General features: G+C 41.9%; 1 protein-coding gene across 8 annotated transcripts in view; it reads left to right on the top strand.

Annotated features, from left to right (window-relative positions):
• CIT (citron rho-interacting serine/threonine kinase) overlaps positions 1 to 16,269 on the top strand; it is a 189,867-nt gene that overhangs the window by 136,462 nt on the left and 37,136 nt on the right. For all 8 annotated transcript variants that reach the window (XM_024256949.3, XM_024256948.3, XM_063712267.1 and 5 more), the window contains exons 25-28: positions 3,569 to 3,766; positions 4,568 to 4,761; positions 8,301 to 8,436; positions 10,317 to 10,421. In XM_024256949.3, coding sequence (XP_024112717.2) covers positions 3,569 to 3,766; positions 4,568 to 4,761; positions 8,301 to 8,436; positions 10,317 to 10,421 — 633 coding nt within the window. The remainder of the gene's footprint in view (positions 1 to 3,568; positions 3,767 to 4,567; positions 4,762 to 8,300; positions 8,437 to 10,316; positions 10,422 to 16,269) is intronic.

Raw genomic sequence — 16,269 nt, 5'->3', positions numbered from 1 at the left:
ATAGCATTGAAAAACAACAGATAAGCCCAAACAGAGTTCTTTTTTTTTTCTTTTTGACACTGAGAGTAGATCTTTTTTTTTTTCTGGAGATGGAGTTTCGCTCTTGTTGCCCAGGCTGGGGTGCAATGGCGTGATCTTGGCTCACCACAACCTCCACCTCCCGGGTTCAAGTGATTCTCCTGCCTCAGCCTCCTGGGTAGCTGGGATTATAGGCATGCGCCACCATGCCCAGCTAATTTTGTATTTTTAGTAGAGATGGGATTTCTCCATGTTGGTCAGGCTGGTCTTGAACTCTCAACCTCAGGTGATCTACCCGTCTCAGCCTCCCGAAGTGCTGGGATTACAGGTGTGAGCCACCACGTCCAGCTTAGATCTTTTTTTTATATCTTCTGTCTCTCATCTGTAAAAACAGCATATAAGAAAGCTCTGCTGGCCCCTGCGTTGTGAAGATATCTTGCTCATCTTTTTTTCACTGCTAAGATGGAATCAGCCTTTCAGTTTCTCTTTTTTACCCTCTATCTTTGGGGTTAACAGACTCATAGTAAACAAATCATTTGCCCTTGGTGGGTAGAGAATATACCCAGGACCGGAAAGTAGACCTAACAATTTTCCTTGCACATTCCCTGGATCAAAATCAAGAAGGATTGTCCTGAATGGTCAATATATCTTACCTCCATCATTTCAGTTTTCAAAGATCTGAATAAAAAAGTGAATAAACACTTCTATCCGTATTTTAGACAGGCAGTATAGTTCAGGGGGCAAGAATGTAGATTCTTGAGTTTTAGTGTTGGGTTCAAATTCTGGCTTTGTTATTTACTAACAGTGACCTTGGGCAAGTTACCTAGCATCTCTGTTGCTCCAATTTCCCCATCTATAAAATAGAAATAAAATAATACCTACTTCAAAGGACAGTAGTGAACATTGCCTGTTGTTATGCCTTTTTTTAAAAAAACCACAAAGACCATTAATGTACTGCCTATGTCATAAGTCAGTTTAATATCTGTAAACTCAGTAACGTATGTGTGTGTGTGTGGGTGTGTCCAACATTTAATATCATGACTCCAGCAACTTGAAACAAGGTCACAAGCTAAATGTGTTATGGCTTGGGTAGATAGAATATGTGTATAAAAAGTCCAAATCAATTAAAATGCCTTAAATCTCGGCATGGGTACTTTACAAAAACATGTGACACTTCTCTTGTCAAATGGGCAAAATAGAGATGATGACCAAATATAGAACCAGCAATCACAAACCAGAAATATAATCAGAGGCATGAGAACCCTTGAAAACTGGATGACAACAGGGAAATAGAAAGACCCTTCTTATTCCAATGGGCCCATCTCAATTGAGTGATACCAAATTGCCCTTTTTCAAGTGTTTCTTCTTTAGCATTTTATAATATAACTTTGGGAGAAAAAGAAGAGGTGGCAGAAATGGGCTACCATCACAAATGATAAATTGCATTTTTTTTTTGTGAATCAAAGAAAGCAGGTACCCAAAGTCTTAAGTACATCCTTGAATGGCAAGTAAATTATTTTGGCAATGATGTATTTTCATGTGAGCAGACTTTCTATAATCTAGTCTGTTTATTCCCCAAGAGGCTTTTTTTTTTTTTTTTTGAGATGGAGTCTCTCTCTGTCACCCAGGCTGGAGTGCAGTGTATCAGTTGTGGCTCACTGCAAGCTCCGCCTCCCGGGTTCTCGCCATTCTCCTGCCTCAGCCTCCCGAGTAGCTGGGACTACAGGTGCCCGCCACCATGCTGGTTAATTTTTTGTATTTTTAGTAGAGACGGGGTTTCACCGTGTTAGCCAGGATGGTCTTGATCTCCTGACCTCGTGTTTACATGATACATTAAGGTCAAATAACATTCAAGAAAATTAAAAAAATTAAAAAGGTAAAAGCAGATGAGTAAATATAGTGTTCACTCCCATGTCACAGATGGAGAAACCAACCCAGCAAAGGTCAGATGGCTTATTTGGGATTCCAGAATCCATTTTATATCTTCCAAGCCAGCTCGCTTGTCTCATTTTTATTTGGGAAAGAGGTAGGGGGAGGCATTAGTAGTTAAATGGAGACATTATGAAAAACATCTTAAGGAATGGGTTTACTATTTACAGGAAGGAGACCAGTTGAACTAGTGGGCATTGTTTATTCATTGTTTCTGGTTTTAGGAGATTTAACATGCCACAGAAAGGGAAAGGCAGGGACCCTGCAAGTCATAAATGTCTGTTAGGAATGACAAACGTACAGATTTTCCTTATTTGTCTTCCTTGATAAAGAAGGTATCTGAGCTAAGAACCTGACCAGATAACTTTTATTCCCCCTCTTGCAGCTGACAGTGTACCTCAAAATCGTACATTAGGAATTAATGTGGCTTTTGACATTAAAAAGCAAATTACTAGACCATTAGACCATACACTAAAAGGTTATCAGCTCAGTTAACAAAATGAAAAGTTGTATCTCCTCTGAGTACATTTGTGGACAAGTGTACTTAATTGATGTTCTTTAATTTCATGTGCCTGGCAAGATTTTTTTAAAAATTGATAATCAAAGAGGGTTAAAATAGGGAATTAGTCATGAAAGCAATGGCAACATTTCATAAATGAAATCGACTCTAGGTTTGAAAATTGGAAACAATTAATAACTGTAGGCTTAATGGCATTTCCTTTTAATTTCCTTCTTTTTGTTACATAAAATTTAATTTACTGCCTGTGTGCCTCAGTCCAACTATTATTAGAAAATTGCCCTTAAACTTCCAAAGTATTATACATAAAAGCTCTCTGCAAGCCGTAATACTAAATCTCAGCAAAGAGAATAGGAAAGCTAAATGTTCTGAAATTGAAGTCATTCTGCTACTGAGCAGGAGAGTAATTTAGCAAACCCTGATTAAATCTCTCTCAATAAAATAACAATTTCATATACATGGCTTCCCATTGTCTGATAGCTAACTGTATAGTAAAATCCATTAAAGTCATGCTATAGTACAGTGTATTGTATTTTCAGGGTTTTTCTGAGTTTCCCTGAAGTTTTTTTCCTTTGTTGTATGAAATTAAATTTATTGATTGTGATATTATTGAAATAACTCCTGGTGTCTTTCCCCGTCAGTCTTCCTTGATAAGAACTTCATTTTGCTTTCTAAGACTATGGCCATCTCCAATAATAAGGTCCTAGAGATAGTGTCATGGGCATTTTTAGCTTAATTAGTGGATGGTGATACCCGTCTGTTCTTAATTTGCATTTTCTTTCCACATTATATTATTTCCGTCAACTTGATCTCATTCGAAGTCGTCCGTTTCATGCAGTGATTACTTTTGATTGCTTTTGCCATATTTTTTAGATGTGTCCTGAGTTAGAGAGAAACTGAGTCTTTTTCTTCCACTGCTCATGTTTAGAGTTAAGTGGGTGGGCATAGGAGCTTGGACATGGCTCTCAAGGTCAGGTGAGCAAACTCATGAGTGGCACGTTGATTGCCAGTGTCATGTGGGTTCAGAAATCCATAGCCCTAGAAGCAATTTCTTATTTGAAATGAATGTGCTTGGCGTGTTACTGGATTCCTTTCCTCTTTTAGGTAATCACAGACCTGGAGGAGCAGCTAAACCAGCTGACCGAGGACAACGCTGAACTCAACAACCAAAACTTCTACTTGTCCAAACAACTCGATGAGGCTTCTGGCGCCAACGATGAGATTGTACAACTGCGAAGTGAAGTGGACCATCTCCGCCGGGAGATCACAGAACGAGAGATGCAGCTTACCAGCCAGAAGCAAGTAAGGAGGGTTAACAAGGTCGTGAGATCCCTGGAGGACTTTTAGAAGGATTTTAGGAGGAGTGCTTGGTGCATTCTCCCAAGGGTTGCAACACTGAACCTCATACAGTAATTGGGCTCTTTTTAAAATCATGTCTTGTTTCCAAGTCTTTAGGGTTTTAAAAATGGCTTTTAAAAGTGTGTAGTTCTTATTAATTTTGATTTTAAAAAATAGGGCCAGTGTGGCAGCTCTTCCCTGTCATCCCAGTACTTTGGGAGGCCGAAGCAGAAGGATCACTTGAGCCCAGGAGTTCAGGATCAGTCTGGGCAATACAGTGAGACCCCATCTCTAAAAAAAAAATGAAAAAGATAAAAAATTAGCTGGGTTTGGTGGTGCATGCCAGTAGTTCCAGCTTTTCAGGAAGCTGAGGTGGGAGGAATGCTTGAACCCAGGAGCTCGAGGCTACAGTGAACTGTGATCATGCCACTGTACTCCAGCCTGGGTGACAGAGCTGGACCCTGTCTCGAAAAAATAAAGATAGATAAAAACAAAGTCAAATGCTTTGGGGGATCAATGTAAATGGCTTGATTTTAAGCTTGGTCACTTCCCCTGGCTTTGCTTTGGGTTCTGCCTCTAAGGAGGCTGCAGAACTGGCCCTTCATCCATTCTTGCCTGGTCCCCTTGGGCTGCAGAAGAAAAAGACAAACTGCATTTCAAACTGTAGTTAGAAACCTGTGCTTTTCTGAAACTGACCCGACCAAAGTAATCTCCAGGAAATCCTTGTTTAAAGACAAGGCACAAATTAGTGCTACTGATTTGCAGACGATGGAGGCTCTGAAGACCACGTGCACCATGCTGGAGGAACAGGTCATGGATTTGGAGGCCCTAAACGATGAGCTGCTAGAAAAAGAGCGGCAGTGGGAGGCCTGGAGGAGTGTCCTGGGTGATGAGAAATCCCAGTTTGAGTGTCGGGTTCGAGAGCTGCAGAGGATGCTGGACACCGAGAAACAGAGCAGGTGGGGCTTTGTGTTTATGGAAAGCTCATGACAGGTGACTGCAGGAGGATTGGCCTGAGAGTTGTGGACAGGGTGATCAGCTCTCCCAGCTGAGACTGAGAAGTTTCCTGGGTCACAAGCCTCCTGGTGCTAAAAACCAGGAGACTCTTGGGCAAACCAGGTTAGGGTGGTCACCCTAGTTGTAAACGTAGATAGTGTGAGTTGGATTCTGTGGCTATGACTGGTATCTGTTTTCCCCATGCAGAGGCCTGGGCATCAGGGCAAATACCTCTGTTTTCTGTGCAGAAACACTCTCATGAGGTTTCTTGTCAGAGTGACCATAGCAAGACCATAGCAAGACCGATTACCATTTTAATCCTGGTCTTCCCTCCACCCCGGGGTTCCTCAACCTTGGCACTATTGACATGTCAGGCTGGGTCATTCTTTGTTATGGGGGCTGTCTGTGCATTGTAGGATGGGACAGCATCCCTAGTCTCTACTCACTAGATGCCACCAACAACCCCTTCCCACGTTGTGACAACAAATATATCTCTAGGCATTGCCCCCAATATCCCCTGTGTCTCCATTGTCCCCAGTTGAGAACCACTGCTGTACAAGAATAGTTTAGTGTTTTTTCTGTTTTTTTTTTGTTTTTGGTGACAGAGTCTCTGTCACCCAGGCTGGAGTGCAGTGGCACCATTGCAGTTCACTGCAACCTCCACCTCCAGGGTGGGAGGGATTCTCCTTCTTCAGCCTCCCAAGTAGCTGGGAATACAGGTGCACGCCACTATGCTCGACTAATTTTTTTTTTGTATTTTTAGTAGAGACGGGGTTTCACCATGTTGGCCAGGCTGGTCTCAAACTCCTGACCTCAAGTGATCCACCTGCCTTGGTCTCCCAGAGTGCTGGGATTACAGGCGTGAGCCACCACGCCTGGCTGGTTTTTTTTTTTTTTCCTTTCTTAGTAGGAAATGATAATAATCAGTTCAGGCAGTATCGTTCTTCTGCTTTCTCACTTTTGTTTCCACAGTTCCCCTAGTATAGATTTCCCCTCCTGCGGGGCCACAGTGGCACAATGGCGTACTCCATAGCTCTAAGTGTTGCTGGTCACATTAAAGATGTCATAGACTGGAAGAGTTGTTATGACAGTTTTACACAGCTCATGGCAGAAAAGTGTTTTCTCTCTGACAAAATTGGTACGTGGTGACATTTCACAGATGGAAAGAAATGGTCTAGAAGGACGGGTGCCGCTTTCCAGTTTGTACAAAGGCACGATATGGGCTAGTGTGTGCCCCGTGACTTCCTGTCTGCACAGCTGAATTGGATCAATTTTTCATAAACTTGCTCATGTCACCTTCCTCTGAAACTTGCCTTCCTGTGATTCTCTGAACTCCTTAAGCAAGATTAGCTATCCATAGAAATATCGATCAATTCGAATTAGTCTGTATTACACTCACTTGGGTATCTCTCACATTTGCTTGGCCATAGTAGGCTCAACTAAATATGTCAGATGGATTATGCAAAATTCAGTTGAGCTCCAAAAGTTAGGAGGTAAAAGATGAAAACCCTTACATTTCAAAAGAAATGGTAGAAATAGTTCCTTTTTGTAGATCCTCCCAGCTTCCCCACTCAGGGTATTTGCTGATGTAAGGGACTGCTGTTTAAGTCTCCTATTCCAGCTTCCTTCTGAATCCTTAGACTCCCCCATCCTCATTGTAATTTCTGGTTGTTTTCCCGCAGACCCCTTCCCTCCCACCCTCAAGTCCAGCTCCTATCCTAGCTGTTTCTAGGGACCTATGGCGATCATTTTTGGGGTAGGATCTGGCTTCAGCATCAAGAAATACACGACCATACATGGAAGGTATAATTATGAACTGTTCTCAGGAAGACTAGCATTAGTCTGCTTTCATTTCATGTCTGCTTTCAGGGCAATTGTGGAAGATCGTGCCTTTCTTTTCCTTTTTTTTCTTTTTTCTGTTTTGGTATTATATGGGATACTGAGATGAGTAACATATAATTGTTAATCTTTGTCCTCAAGAGCCTAAGAGTCTACTGGAGGAGATATGGATTCAGATATTTAGGAGAGATGGGGAGGCCGAAGTGGGTGGATCACTTGAGGTCAGGAGTTTGAGACCAGCCTGACCAACATGGCGAAATCCTGTCTTTACAAAAAATACAAAAATTAGCCGGGTTTGGTGGCACGTGCCTGTAGTCTAAGCTACTTGGGAGGCTGAGGCAGGAGAATCGCTTGAATCTTGGAGGTGGAGGTTGCAGTGAGCTGAGATCGCGCCACTGAACTCCAGCCTGGGCGACAGAGTGGGACTCCATCTCAAAAAAAAAAAAAAAAAAAAATATATATATATATATATATATATAGGAGAGAAATACAGTTATGCTTTGGTTACAGAACAAGGTGAGGTTGCTCCTGAGAAGAGAAAGTGGAAATAGTTTTATGGAGATCATAGCATTTGAATTTATCCTTGAAGGCTGAGTAAGATTTGAGTTTGCAGAGTAGCAAAGGAGGGGATGGCCAGTGGAGGAGATTGTATAAGCCAAAGTGTGGAAGTAGGAAGCATGATACCTAAATGGGGAAAGGGAAGTGATTTTTTTTCCCATTTTGCTTCTGGTTTTTCTATTCTTTAGCATTATTTATGGAGACACTCATCAGATTCAAGTTTCACTTTTGTTTTTTCTTTCTTTTTTTTTTTTGAGAATGGAGTCTTGCTTTGTTGCCCAGGCTGGAGTGCAGTGGTGCCATCTCGGCTCACTGCAACCTCCGCCTCCTGAGTTCAAGCGATTCTCCTGCCTCAGCCTCCTGAGTAGCTAGGATTACAGGCATGTGCCACTATGCCTGACTGATTTTTTGTATCTTTTTTAGAGACGGGGTTTCACCATTGTTGGCCAGGCTGGTCTCGAACTCTTGGCCTCAGGTGATCCGCCCACGTCAGCCTCCCAAAGTGTTGGGATTACAGGCGTGAGCCACCGCACCCAACCTCGTTTCAGTTTCTTGATGAGTACCCACAAACATTTAACTTTGTTTTTGTTTTTGTTTTTGTTTTGTTTTGAGATGGAGTCTTGCTCTATCGCCCAGGCTGGAGTGCGGTGGTGTGATCTCAGCTCACTGCAACTTCCACCTCCTGGGTTCAAGTGATTCTCCTGCCTCAGCCTCCTGAGTAGCTGGGATTAGGGGCGCACGCCACCACACCCAGCTAATTTTGTATTTTTAGTAAAGACGGGATTTCACCACGTTGGCCAGGCTGGTCTTGAACTCCTGACCTCAGGTAATCCACCCACCTTGGCCTCCCAAACTGCTGGGATTACAGGCGTGAGCCACCGCGCCTGGCCTGTTTTGTTTTTCCTTACCCAAGCCTAACATGGGTCAAATCTTTGCTTGGCAAGCTGTTGGAAAGGAAGACAGTTTGGAACTAAGAGTCAAGGTTGGGCATCTCTCTGGCCTGCAGCCTGTTTAGTTGCTCGTCAGGATTAGAGACGGACCAGCCTTCTTTCCGCAGGTCAGCTGTTGGGGGGCTACCAAAAGCTGACCTGTGTTTTTCTGGCAGGGCGAGAGCCGATCAGCGGATCACCGAGTCTCGCCAGGTGGTGGAGCTGGCAGTGAAGGAGCACAAGGCCGAGATTCTCGCTCTGCAGCAGGCTCTCAAAGAGCAGAAGCTGAAGGCCGAGAGCCTCTCTGACAAGGTCAGCGCCCACCCCTTCTGCTTTTTAGGAAAACATTTTCGTTTCCTTCTTTTAAAGGCACGCTTGATAAAAATTCAAATGCAATCCATGGCAAACATATTTCATAAACATATGTTCATGCACTCCAAAAATGTCCCATGGTTTTGCCTTACCATGGGACATTTTTGGTTGGCAGTAGCGTGGGTGGGTGAGGTGGGTACCCAGTGATCACAGTCGGCCAGTGACTTTTTAAAATCTGTGTGTCTAGGCCCTTGAAGTTTGAATTTTGATCTGGGTGTTCTACTCTTTGGTTGTCTGGCATCTTATTTCCAGAAGGCTTGATGGATTGAATGCTGTGCATCTTTGGGAAGTTCTTGGTGACAGTGACTAATGCTCATCCCATTGCTGCAGTAATAGGCGGCTCAGCTTCTCCGTGTTCCCAGTTCAGGGTCGTGATAGGGTCTGATGACGCATGCTGGTTCTCAGTATTTCACATCGGAAATACACGTGTTCCATCCATGTGCCTCTCCATATTACATTTATAGTCATAAACGATGTTTTGGAGATTTTAGCTAATAATCTTGAGAGAGATACAGAACAGGCACTTCAGTGTTACAGATCACCAAAGTGAGGATCAGAGGAATTTTATGTATGAACACACAGATGCATACATAGACACTCTTTTTCATGCACACACACACACACAAAATAAAATAACAATCTGATTTTATATTTTCTATAACTTTGTTATTTCATGATAGAAAAATAATTATTTGGGTCATTGTGGAAAATATAGAAACCACAGAAAAGTAAAGGAAATAATGGCTGGTCACCCATTCGCTGTTGTTTTATTGGTGTATTTATTTGCAGTGTCTGTGCTTATGTTTATGCATACACACATAGACATATGTATGTATTTTTATAAATTAGATTTTCATTATATATACAGCTTTACATGTTTTTATTAAAAATCATTTAACTGCAGGTTTTTTCTGAGTTGAATATTTTTTGAATATGTGATTCTAAAAAAAAATAAAGTGCATGGAAGTACCTGCTTTAATCATTATACTTGTATTGGAAATTTGAGCTTCCAGTATTTTGCCATATAAAGAACAATATGATAAACATGAATCTTTATGGACATCCGTGATTATTTTCTTACCAGATACTTATATTAATAGAAGTAGAATTATTAGATTTAAGGCCAGAGCTCTGTAGTCAGGAACACTCCTGAGTTCCCTGAAACTGGGTTACCATTTTTTTTAAGCCTGAGGAAACTAGATTTATTAGAGCTATGTGAGGCCTTTTATGTTTAATGTGAAAAATATTTTTTTCTAGTTGACTGTTCTTAAAATGTTAAGCAGCAAAGTCCTTCGTATCTTTTAAAGCTCCAGACTTTGCAATACCTTATTGTCTTGATCTTCTAATTGGGTTGAATTTCTTTCCCAAGCCTTTCTTATCAAACTTATAATCTGACAAAGCAGTCATTATTTGTGTACATGTCTAGTTATGGGCCTTTCTGACTTGATGTAAGATCCTTGAGAGCTTGGTTATCCTTTCATCCTAAAAGCTATAATGCAGGTAGTAAGCATTCAGCATATGATTATTTAATTAAATTCAGCCAAAGCATGTCAGATAAATAAGTCCTTGAGCAGTCATCCTCCTAGAACTTGTCACAGCCATCTTTAAGAGCCATCCCTTAGAAATAATTTCCATCCTCATATAATAACCTATGGAAGACTCACCAGTGACAGGGACTTCTGTATTTAGAAAAAAGCAACCTTTACGTTCTGACCTTTAGAACTCAATATTCTTTCTTCGTGAAGGTCCGTGGACATTCATAAACGTCAGCATCTAACATTCCTAAATGTGGCATTATGCCAATCTTTCCAAATGTCTAGCTCAATGACCTGGAGAAGAAGCACGCTATGCTTGAAATGAATGCCCGAAGCTTACAGCAGAAGCTGGAGACTGAACGAGAGCTCAAACAGAGGCTTCTGGAAGAGGTGAGTGTGAAACACCTGGGAGAAGGGCCAAGTGGATTTTTTTTTTTCTTTTAATAGGCTTTATTTTTTTGGAACAGCTTTAGGTTCACAGCAAAATTGAGCAGAAAGCACAGAGAGTTCCCACATACTCCCTGTCTCCTCCTCCCACAGTGTCCCCAACTATCAACACCCTGTACCAGAGTGTCCATTTGTTACAATCAATGGGCCTGCACTGACACATCGTCATCGCCCCAAATGCATAGTTTAAATTAGGTTTGCTCTTGGTGTTGTACGTTCTATGGGTTTTGACAAATGTGTAATGACAGTTGTCCACCTTTACCGTATCATACAGGATAGTTTCACTGCCCTAAAAACCCTCTGTACTCTGCCTGTTCATCCCTCCCCACCCTCAACTCCTGGCAGCCACTGATCTTTTTGCTGTCTCCATAGTTTTCCCTTTTCCAGAATGTTGCATATCTGGAATCACACAGGATGTAGCCTTTCAGATCAGCTGCTTTCACTTAGTCATATGCATCCAGGTTTCCTCCATGTCTTTTCATGGCTGGTAGCTCATTTCTCTCTGGAGTCTTTTTTTTTTTTGGTGTTGCTCTGTTGCCCAGGCTAGAATGCAGTGGTGCAATTACTACTCACTGCAGCCTTGACTTCCTGGGTTCAGGTCATCCTCCCACCTCAGCCTCCTGAGTAGCCGGGACTACAGGTATATGCCACCATGCTCGACTAATTTTTGTATTGTTTTGTAGAGATGGGGTTTCCCCATGTTGCTCAGGCTGGCTGGTTTCAAACCCTTGGGCTCAAGTGATCTACCTGTCTTGGCCTCCCAAAGTGTTGGGGTTACAGGCATGAGTCCCCGTGCCCTGCCTGGACTTGTAAACAAATTTCTTTAAAATATTTTTTTATTTCAATAGCTTTAGGGGTACAAGTGTTTTTTTGGTGACATGGGTGAATTGTGTGGTGGTGAAGTCTGGGCTTTTCGTGTACCTGTCACGCAAATAGTGTATATTGTACCCGATAGGTAATTTTTCATCCCTCACTCCCCTCCTCGCCTTCCCCCTTCTGAATCCACAGTGTCTATTATACCACTTGTATGCCTTCATACTCATAGCTTAGCTCCCACTTGTAAGTGAGAACGTGCAGTAGTTAGCTTTCCATTCCAGGTGGAATTTTGAAAGTGACAATTTGTCAGATCCAAATTAGACATTTTGAAATTAGAATTTTCAAGTAAGAGTATGGGGATCATATAATACTTGTCTTAAGGTATTTAACACATTAAAAGACTGTGTCATGAAGGCCAGAGGGTCTCTGTCATTTTTATCCTTCTATGTGATGCTTAATAGAGTGTCAAGCACATAGTAAGTGTGTGCCAAATAGAAGTTTATTAAATACATGGGTGAATGAATATTGAGTTAAATTGTTCTTTAGAGCTAATATCCAAAGTATATTAAGTTTCATGCCGATAGGACATCCATGCAAATTAGCTTCCTGCACAGGGCAGAATTTTATCAGATTATTCTGAGTACCAAATTTCATGAAGGTTTTTGAACATTGGGTAATTTAGTTAAAAATAATGTGTGCCCTGCTTTTGAAGCATAATAGACAAGCTCAGACTGATCTTCTAAACCCATCCCTTACGTGATGGCTGGTACCTTTTCACAGAACTCTGAGAATGGCTATTTAAATTTATGACTACCTCCCACTCCCCAACCAGAGCCCTCTGTGTTGAATCACTGATGATTCTGCTTTGTTCTTTGGGATTGACCTACAAGGACAAATGCACTTTATAATGAAAAATTGGACTCCAAAGAGTATTCTGTTTAACCCTTAGTGAGCCTGACCGTTTAATTAACCAGAATGCCCTGTTCTGGCTGATGAGTTTTTGTCACATGATACCCATAGCTCCTGAGGCACTTTGCTGATAGAAATAATATTGTTTTGCTGTTAAGTTTGAAAAGTATAGTGAAATTTTTGCAAGTGAGTATAAAATATTTTATTGAATGATACTTTAAAAAACATGGGTGGCTGAGGCGTGAGGATTGCTTGAGGCCGAGAGTTTGAGACCAATCTAGGCAACATAGTGAGACCCCATCTCTACCAAAAAAAAAAAAAAAAATTAGCCAAGTATGGTGGTGTGCACTTCTAGTCCCATCTACTCAGGAGGCTGAGGTGGGAGGATCACTTGAGCCCCGGTGTTTGAGGCTGCATTGAGCTCTGGTGGTACCACTGCACTGTAGCCTGGGTGACAGAGTAAGAGCCTGTCTCAAAATAAAAATGAAAAATTAAAATGAAAAATATGGGTGGGAGTTTGGGAAAGTTCTAGAAATGGATGGTGGTGGTGGTGGTTACACAATAATATGAGTGTACTTAACGCCACTGAACTATACACTTAAAAATGGTTAAAATGGTAAATTTTATGTCATGTGTATTTTGCCTCTGTAAACAATTTAAAAAATAAAATTAATACTAAACACACACACATGTATATTTGGTGAACACACATAGAAATTCACCCTATGGCCTTAAGAACAACACTACAATGGAAATGTTAAATGTACCTCGTGGTCAAATAGAGAATTAGGGTCTTTTATCTGGAATGAATAGACAGTGTTCCCACTTTAGGCACATCCTGGAAACAGAAAGAACAGAAATAATCAATGCTCTTGCCTGTCCTATTTTCCTTCTGAGAGGGCGAGTTGGCCCTGACAGCCTAGTACTTTGGTCCAAGGTTATGTGGTGAGTCAGTGACGACTCTAGGAATAGAGTGCCGGGATCCCAATTCAGTTCCCTCCTTCTCACTTCTAACCTACATGAGAACATTTCCAGTTTCCCAGGATGTTCCTCACAGATTTTTGAGCACAGACATCTGGCTGACATTGAGCCGGAGGCAGATTTCAGTGACAGCTGAAACCATTCTGGGACAAAGAATGCTCTATTGTCCACATTGTGATAGGGCCTCCTGGTTGGTGTGTGCTGCATAAGCATATGTGCCCAAGGCTTCCACCTAAGTATCCTCTTCGTAGGTGCGGAGACTTTTATTTTTTATTTTTATTTTTATTTTTTGAGACAGAGTCTTGCTCTGTCGCCCAGGCTGGAGTGCAGTGGTGTGATCTTGGCTCACTGCAACCTCCACCTCTGAGGGTCAAGCAATTCTCCTGCCTCAGCCTCCCGAGTAGCTGAGATTACAGGTATACACCACCACTCCCGGCTAAATTTTTTTGTATTTTTAGTAGAGACGAGGTTTCACCATGTTGGCCCAGCTTGTCTCCAACTCCTGGCCTCAAATGATCCACCCACCTCAGCCTCCCAATGTGCTAGGATTATAGCATAAGCCACCATGCCTGGCCTATAAGGAGACTTTTAAATGGAGCCAGAATCAAAGTCTCAGAATTGAAAGAATTTTTATGTCATCCAGTCTGAATTTCCAGCACTATTCCCTTTATCCTTGCTCCTGACAAACTTTACTAATGGATCTTTCACATTTTTCCTCCCGGGCCCAAAATGGCTTCAGAAGCTTTCTCAACATGACACTTCTTTTTTTTTTTTTTTTTGAGACGTAGTCTCACTCTGTCGCTCAGGCTGGAGTGCAGTGATCTCGGCTCACTGCAAGCTCCGCCTCCTGGGTTCACGCCATTCTGCCTCAGCCTCCCGAGTAGCTGGGACTACAGGCGCCCGCTACCACGCCCGGCTAATTTTTTGTATTTTTAGTAGAGACAGGGTTTCACCATGTTGGCCAGGATGGTCTCGATCTCTTGACCTCGTGATCCACTCACCTCGACCTCCCAAAGTGCTGGGATTACAGGCGTGAGCCACTGCACCTGGCCAACATGACACTTTATAGCCACTATCTGTTCATTGGAAGTAATATCAGTGATCAAAGTCCATTTGCTAGTCCTGGTCAAATTCATCTCTCATCCAAGGTAGAAGATCCCTTCCCCAACACTTCTCATAGGTAGGCCCTGTTGAACCTTGGCCTAAATACTTACAATGACTTTGGACATCTCAACCCATTTTTCAGCAACTCTCATTCTTAGAACATTCTTATTTTGAACGAAAAACCTTCCACTTTTACCCATTGGTTCTATTACGTTGAAACACATGAAATTAGAAAGTAGTCTGATATCTCCAACCAAAATGGGAGATTAATATTGATTAATAGTCAGATTACTTGATTAATAATTAAAATAACTAATGTTGAATTAGCACTTACCATGTGACTGACTCTCTGAGTACATGAATTAACTCTTACGGTCCTTGCAACGTTCCTGGGAGATAACTAGTTTTATTATCTCGATGACAGTCAACTAGATATCCAAATAGCTCTCCCACTCCAAATTGCCTTCTCTTTTATTTTTTCAAGTATTTTTGTAGAGACGGCGTCTCCCTATGTTGCCCTCAAACTCCTGGGCTCAAGAGATCCTCCTGCCTTGGCCTCCCAAAGTGCTGGGATTACAAGAGTGAGCCGCTGCACCCGGCCACCTTCTCTTTTTTAAGTGAAACATTTTAGATCCCGTCAAGCTTTGGATGTTCTTTTCTGGTAGATTTGTCTTTCCACAGAGAGTTTCTACAAGTCCATGTGGTCTGAATAGCACTGAATACATTGGGATCTTTCCATCTCCATACTGGGCTCTAAACCTCTGCCAATTACCTGTGCTCTTTGGGTAGTTTTGATCACATCATTGACACCATTGGTCTGTTAAATCGCTACCTACCCTTCCACAAGTTTGCTTTTTCTTAAAAACATCTTTATGTTCTAGATTTATTCCATTGACAGTTTAAAAAATACCACCCTACTGAAGTTTTTCTTGTTGGTCTTGATCCATTCTTCCAGCCCACTGGGGTTGTTTCATGCTCTTGTTCTATCATCCAGGCCCTTTCTTTTTCCTCCCAGTTTCCTGTCTTTTTCCTTACAGTTTCCTTGTGAAATTGTTGGATAGGTCTAAACACACAGCTAAGACCCCTCTTTCAGTCTAACACTGGCCCATGAATATACCTCTGTTTGCTTCTTTCTGGGAAGCAGGTAAATGCTTCTGAAAAACATTTCATAGAGTAGAAATGCCCCGCTTACTTTTTTTTTTTTTTTTTTTTTATATAGGGAATAACCAGCCTATTTCTTGGAAAGCTAATGGACAGTTGATGCGTTTATTCTAGAAAAATATTTTGGGCTCGGCTGTCACCAAACAGATTCTCGTCCCCAGCACTTGTTTCTCTGGTTTCTGCCTAGTAATTAATGTTGTCCTAAAATAGTGGGAAGAAACTAAAGAGGGTAATTTGCAGAAGAAATCACTCATGCTGCGGAGGAGGGTATCTTAGCTGTTTCTTTCCTTTTTTCCTGTATTTTAGGGGGCTCTGTGGTTTGATTGAGAAATTCCAGATTATGTACACGGGCCAAATGATTTTTTTTTTAATTTTCGTTTTTATTTTTTTAGAGACAGGGTCTTGCTCTGTCACCCAGGCTGGAATGCAGTGGCATAATCATAGCTCATTGCCACTTCGAACTCATGGGCTCAAGCAATCCTCCCACCTCAGCCTCCCAGAGTCCTGGGATTTCAGGTGTGAGCCACTGTGCCCAGCCCTAAGTGATCTTTGGTTGGTAGCTCTTCCTTTGTGGCAGTACTGTTAGGGAAAGGCAGACGGGAGGATGAGAGGGAGCACCTTAACTGAATGGAGGGAAGAAAGAAGGACAAAGGAGATGGAGAGGACAAACATTCAATAAGCACCTACTGTATACTGGGCACTTTGTTCAATATGTCATCCAATGAGGCAAGCTAGTATGCCCACTTTCAGATGAAGAAACTGAGGCTCTGAGAGGTGATAAATACAGACTTTAACAGGTATCAGTGATATGATAAGTGTA

This window comes from Pongo abelii, chromosome 10 (assembly GCF_028885655.2).
Source record: "Pongo abelii isolate AG06213 chromosome 10, NHGRI_mPonAbe1-v2.0_pri, whole genome shotgun sequence".
Classification (NCBI taxonomy): domain Eukaryota; kingdom Metazoa; phylum Chordata; class Mammalia; order Primates; family Hominidae; genus Pongo; species Pongo abelii.
This window is presented reverse-complemented; position numbering and strand designations above follow the sequence as displayed.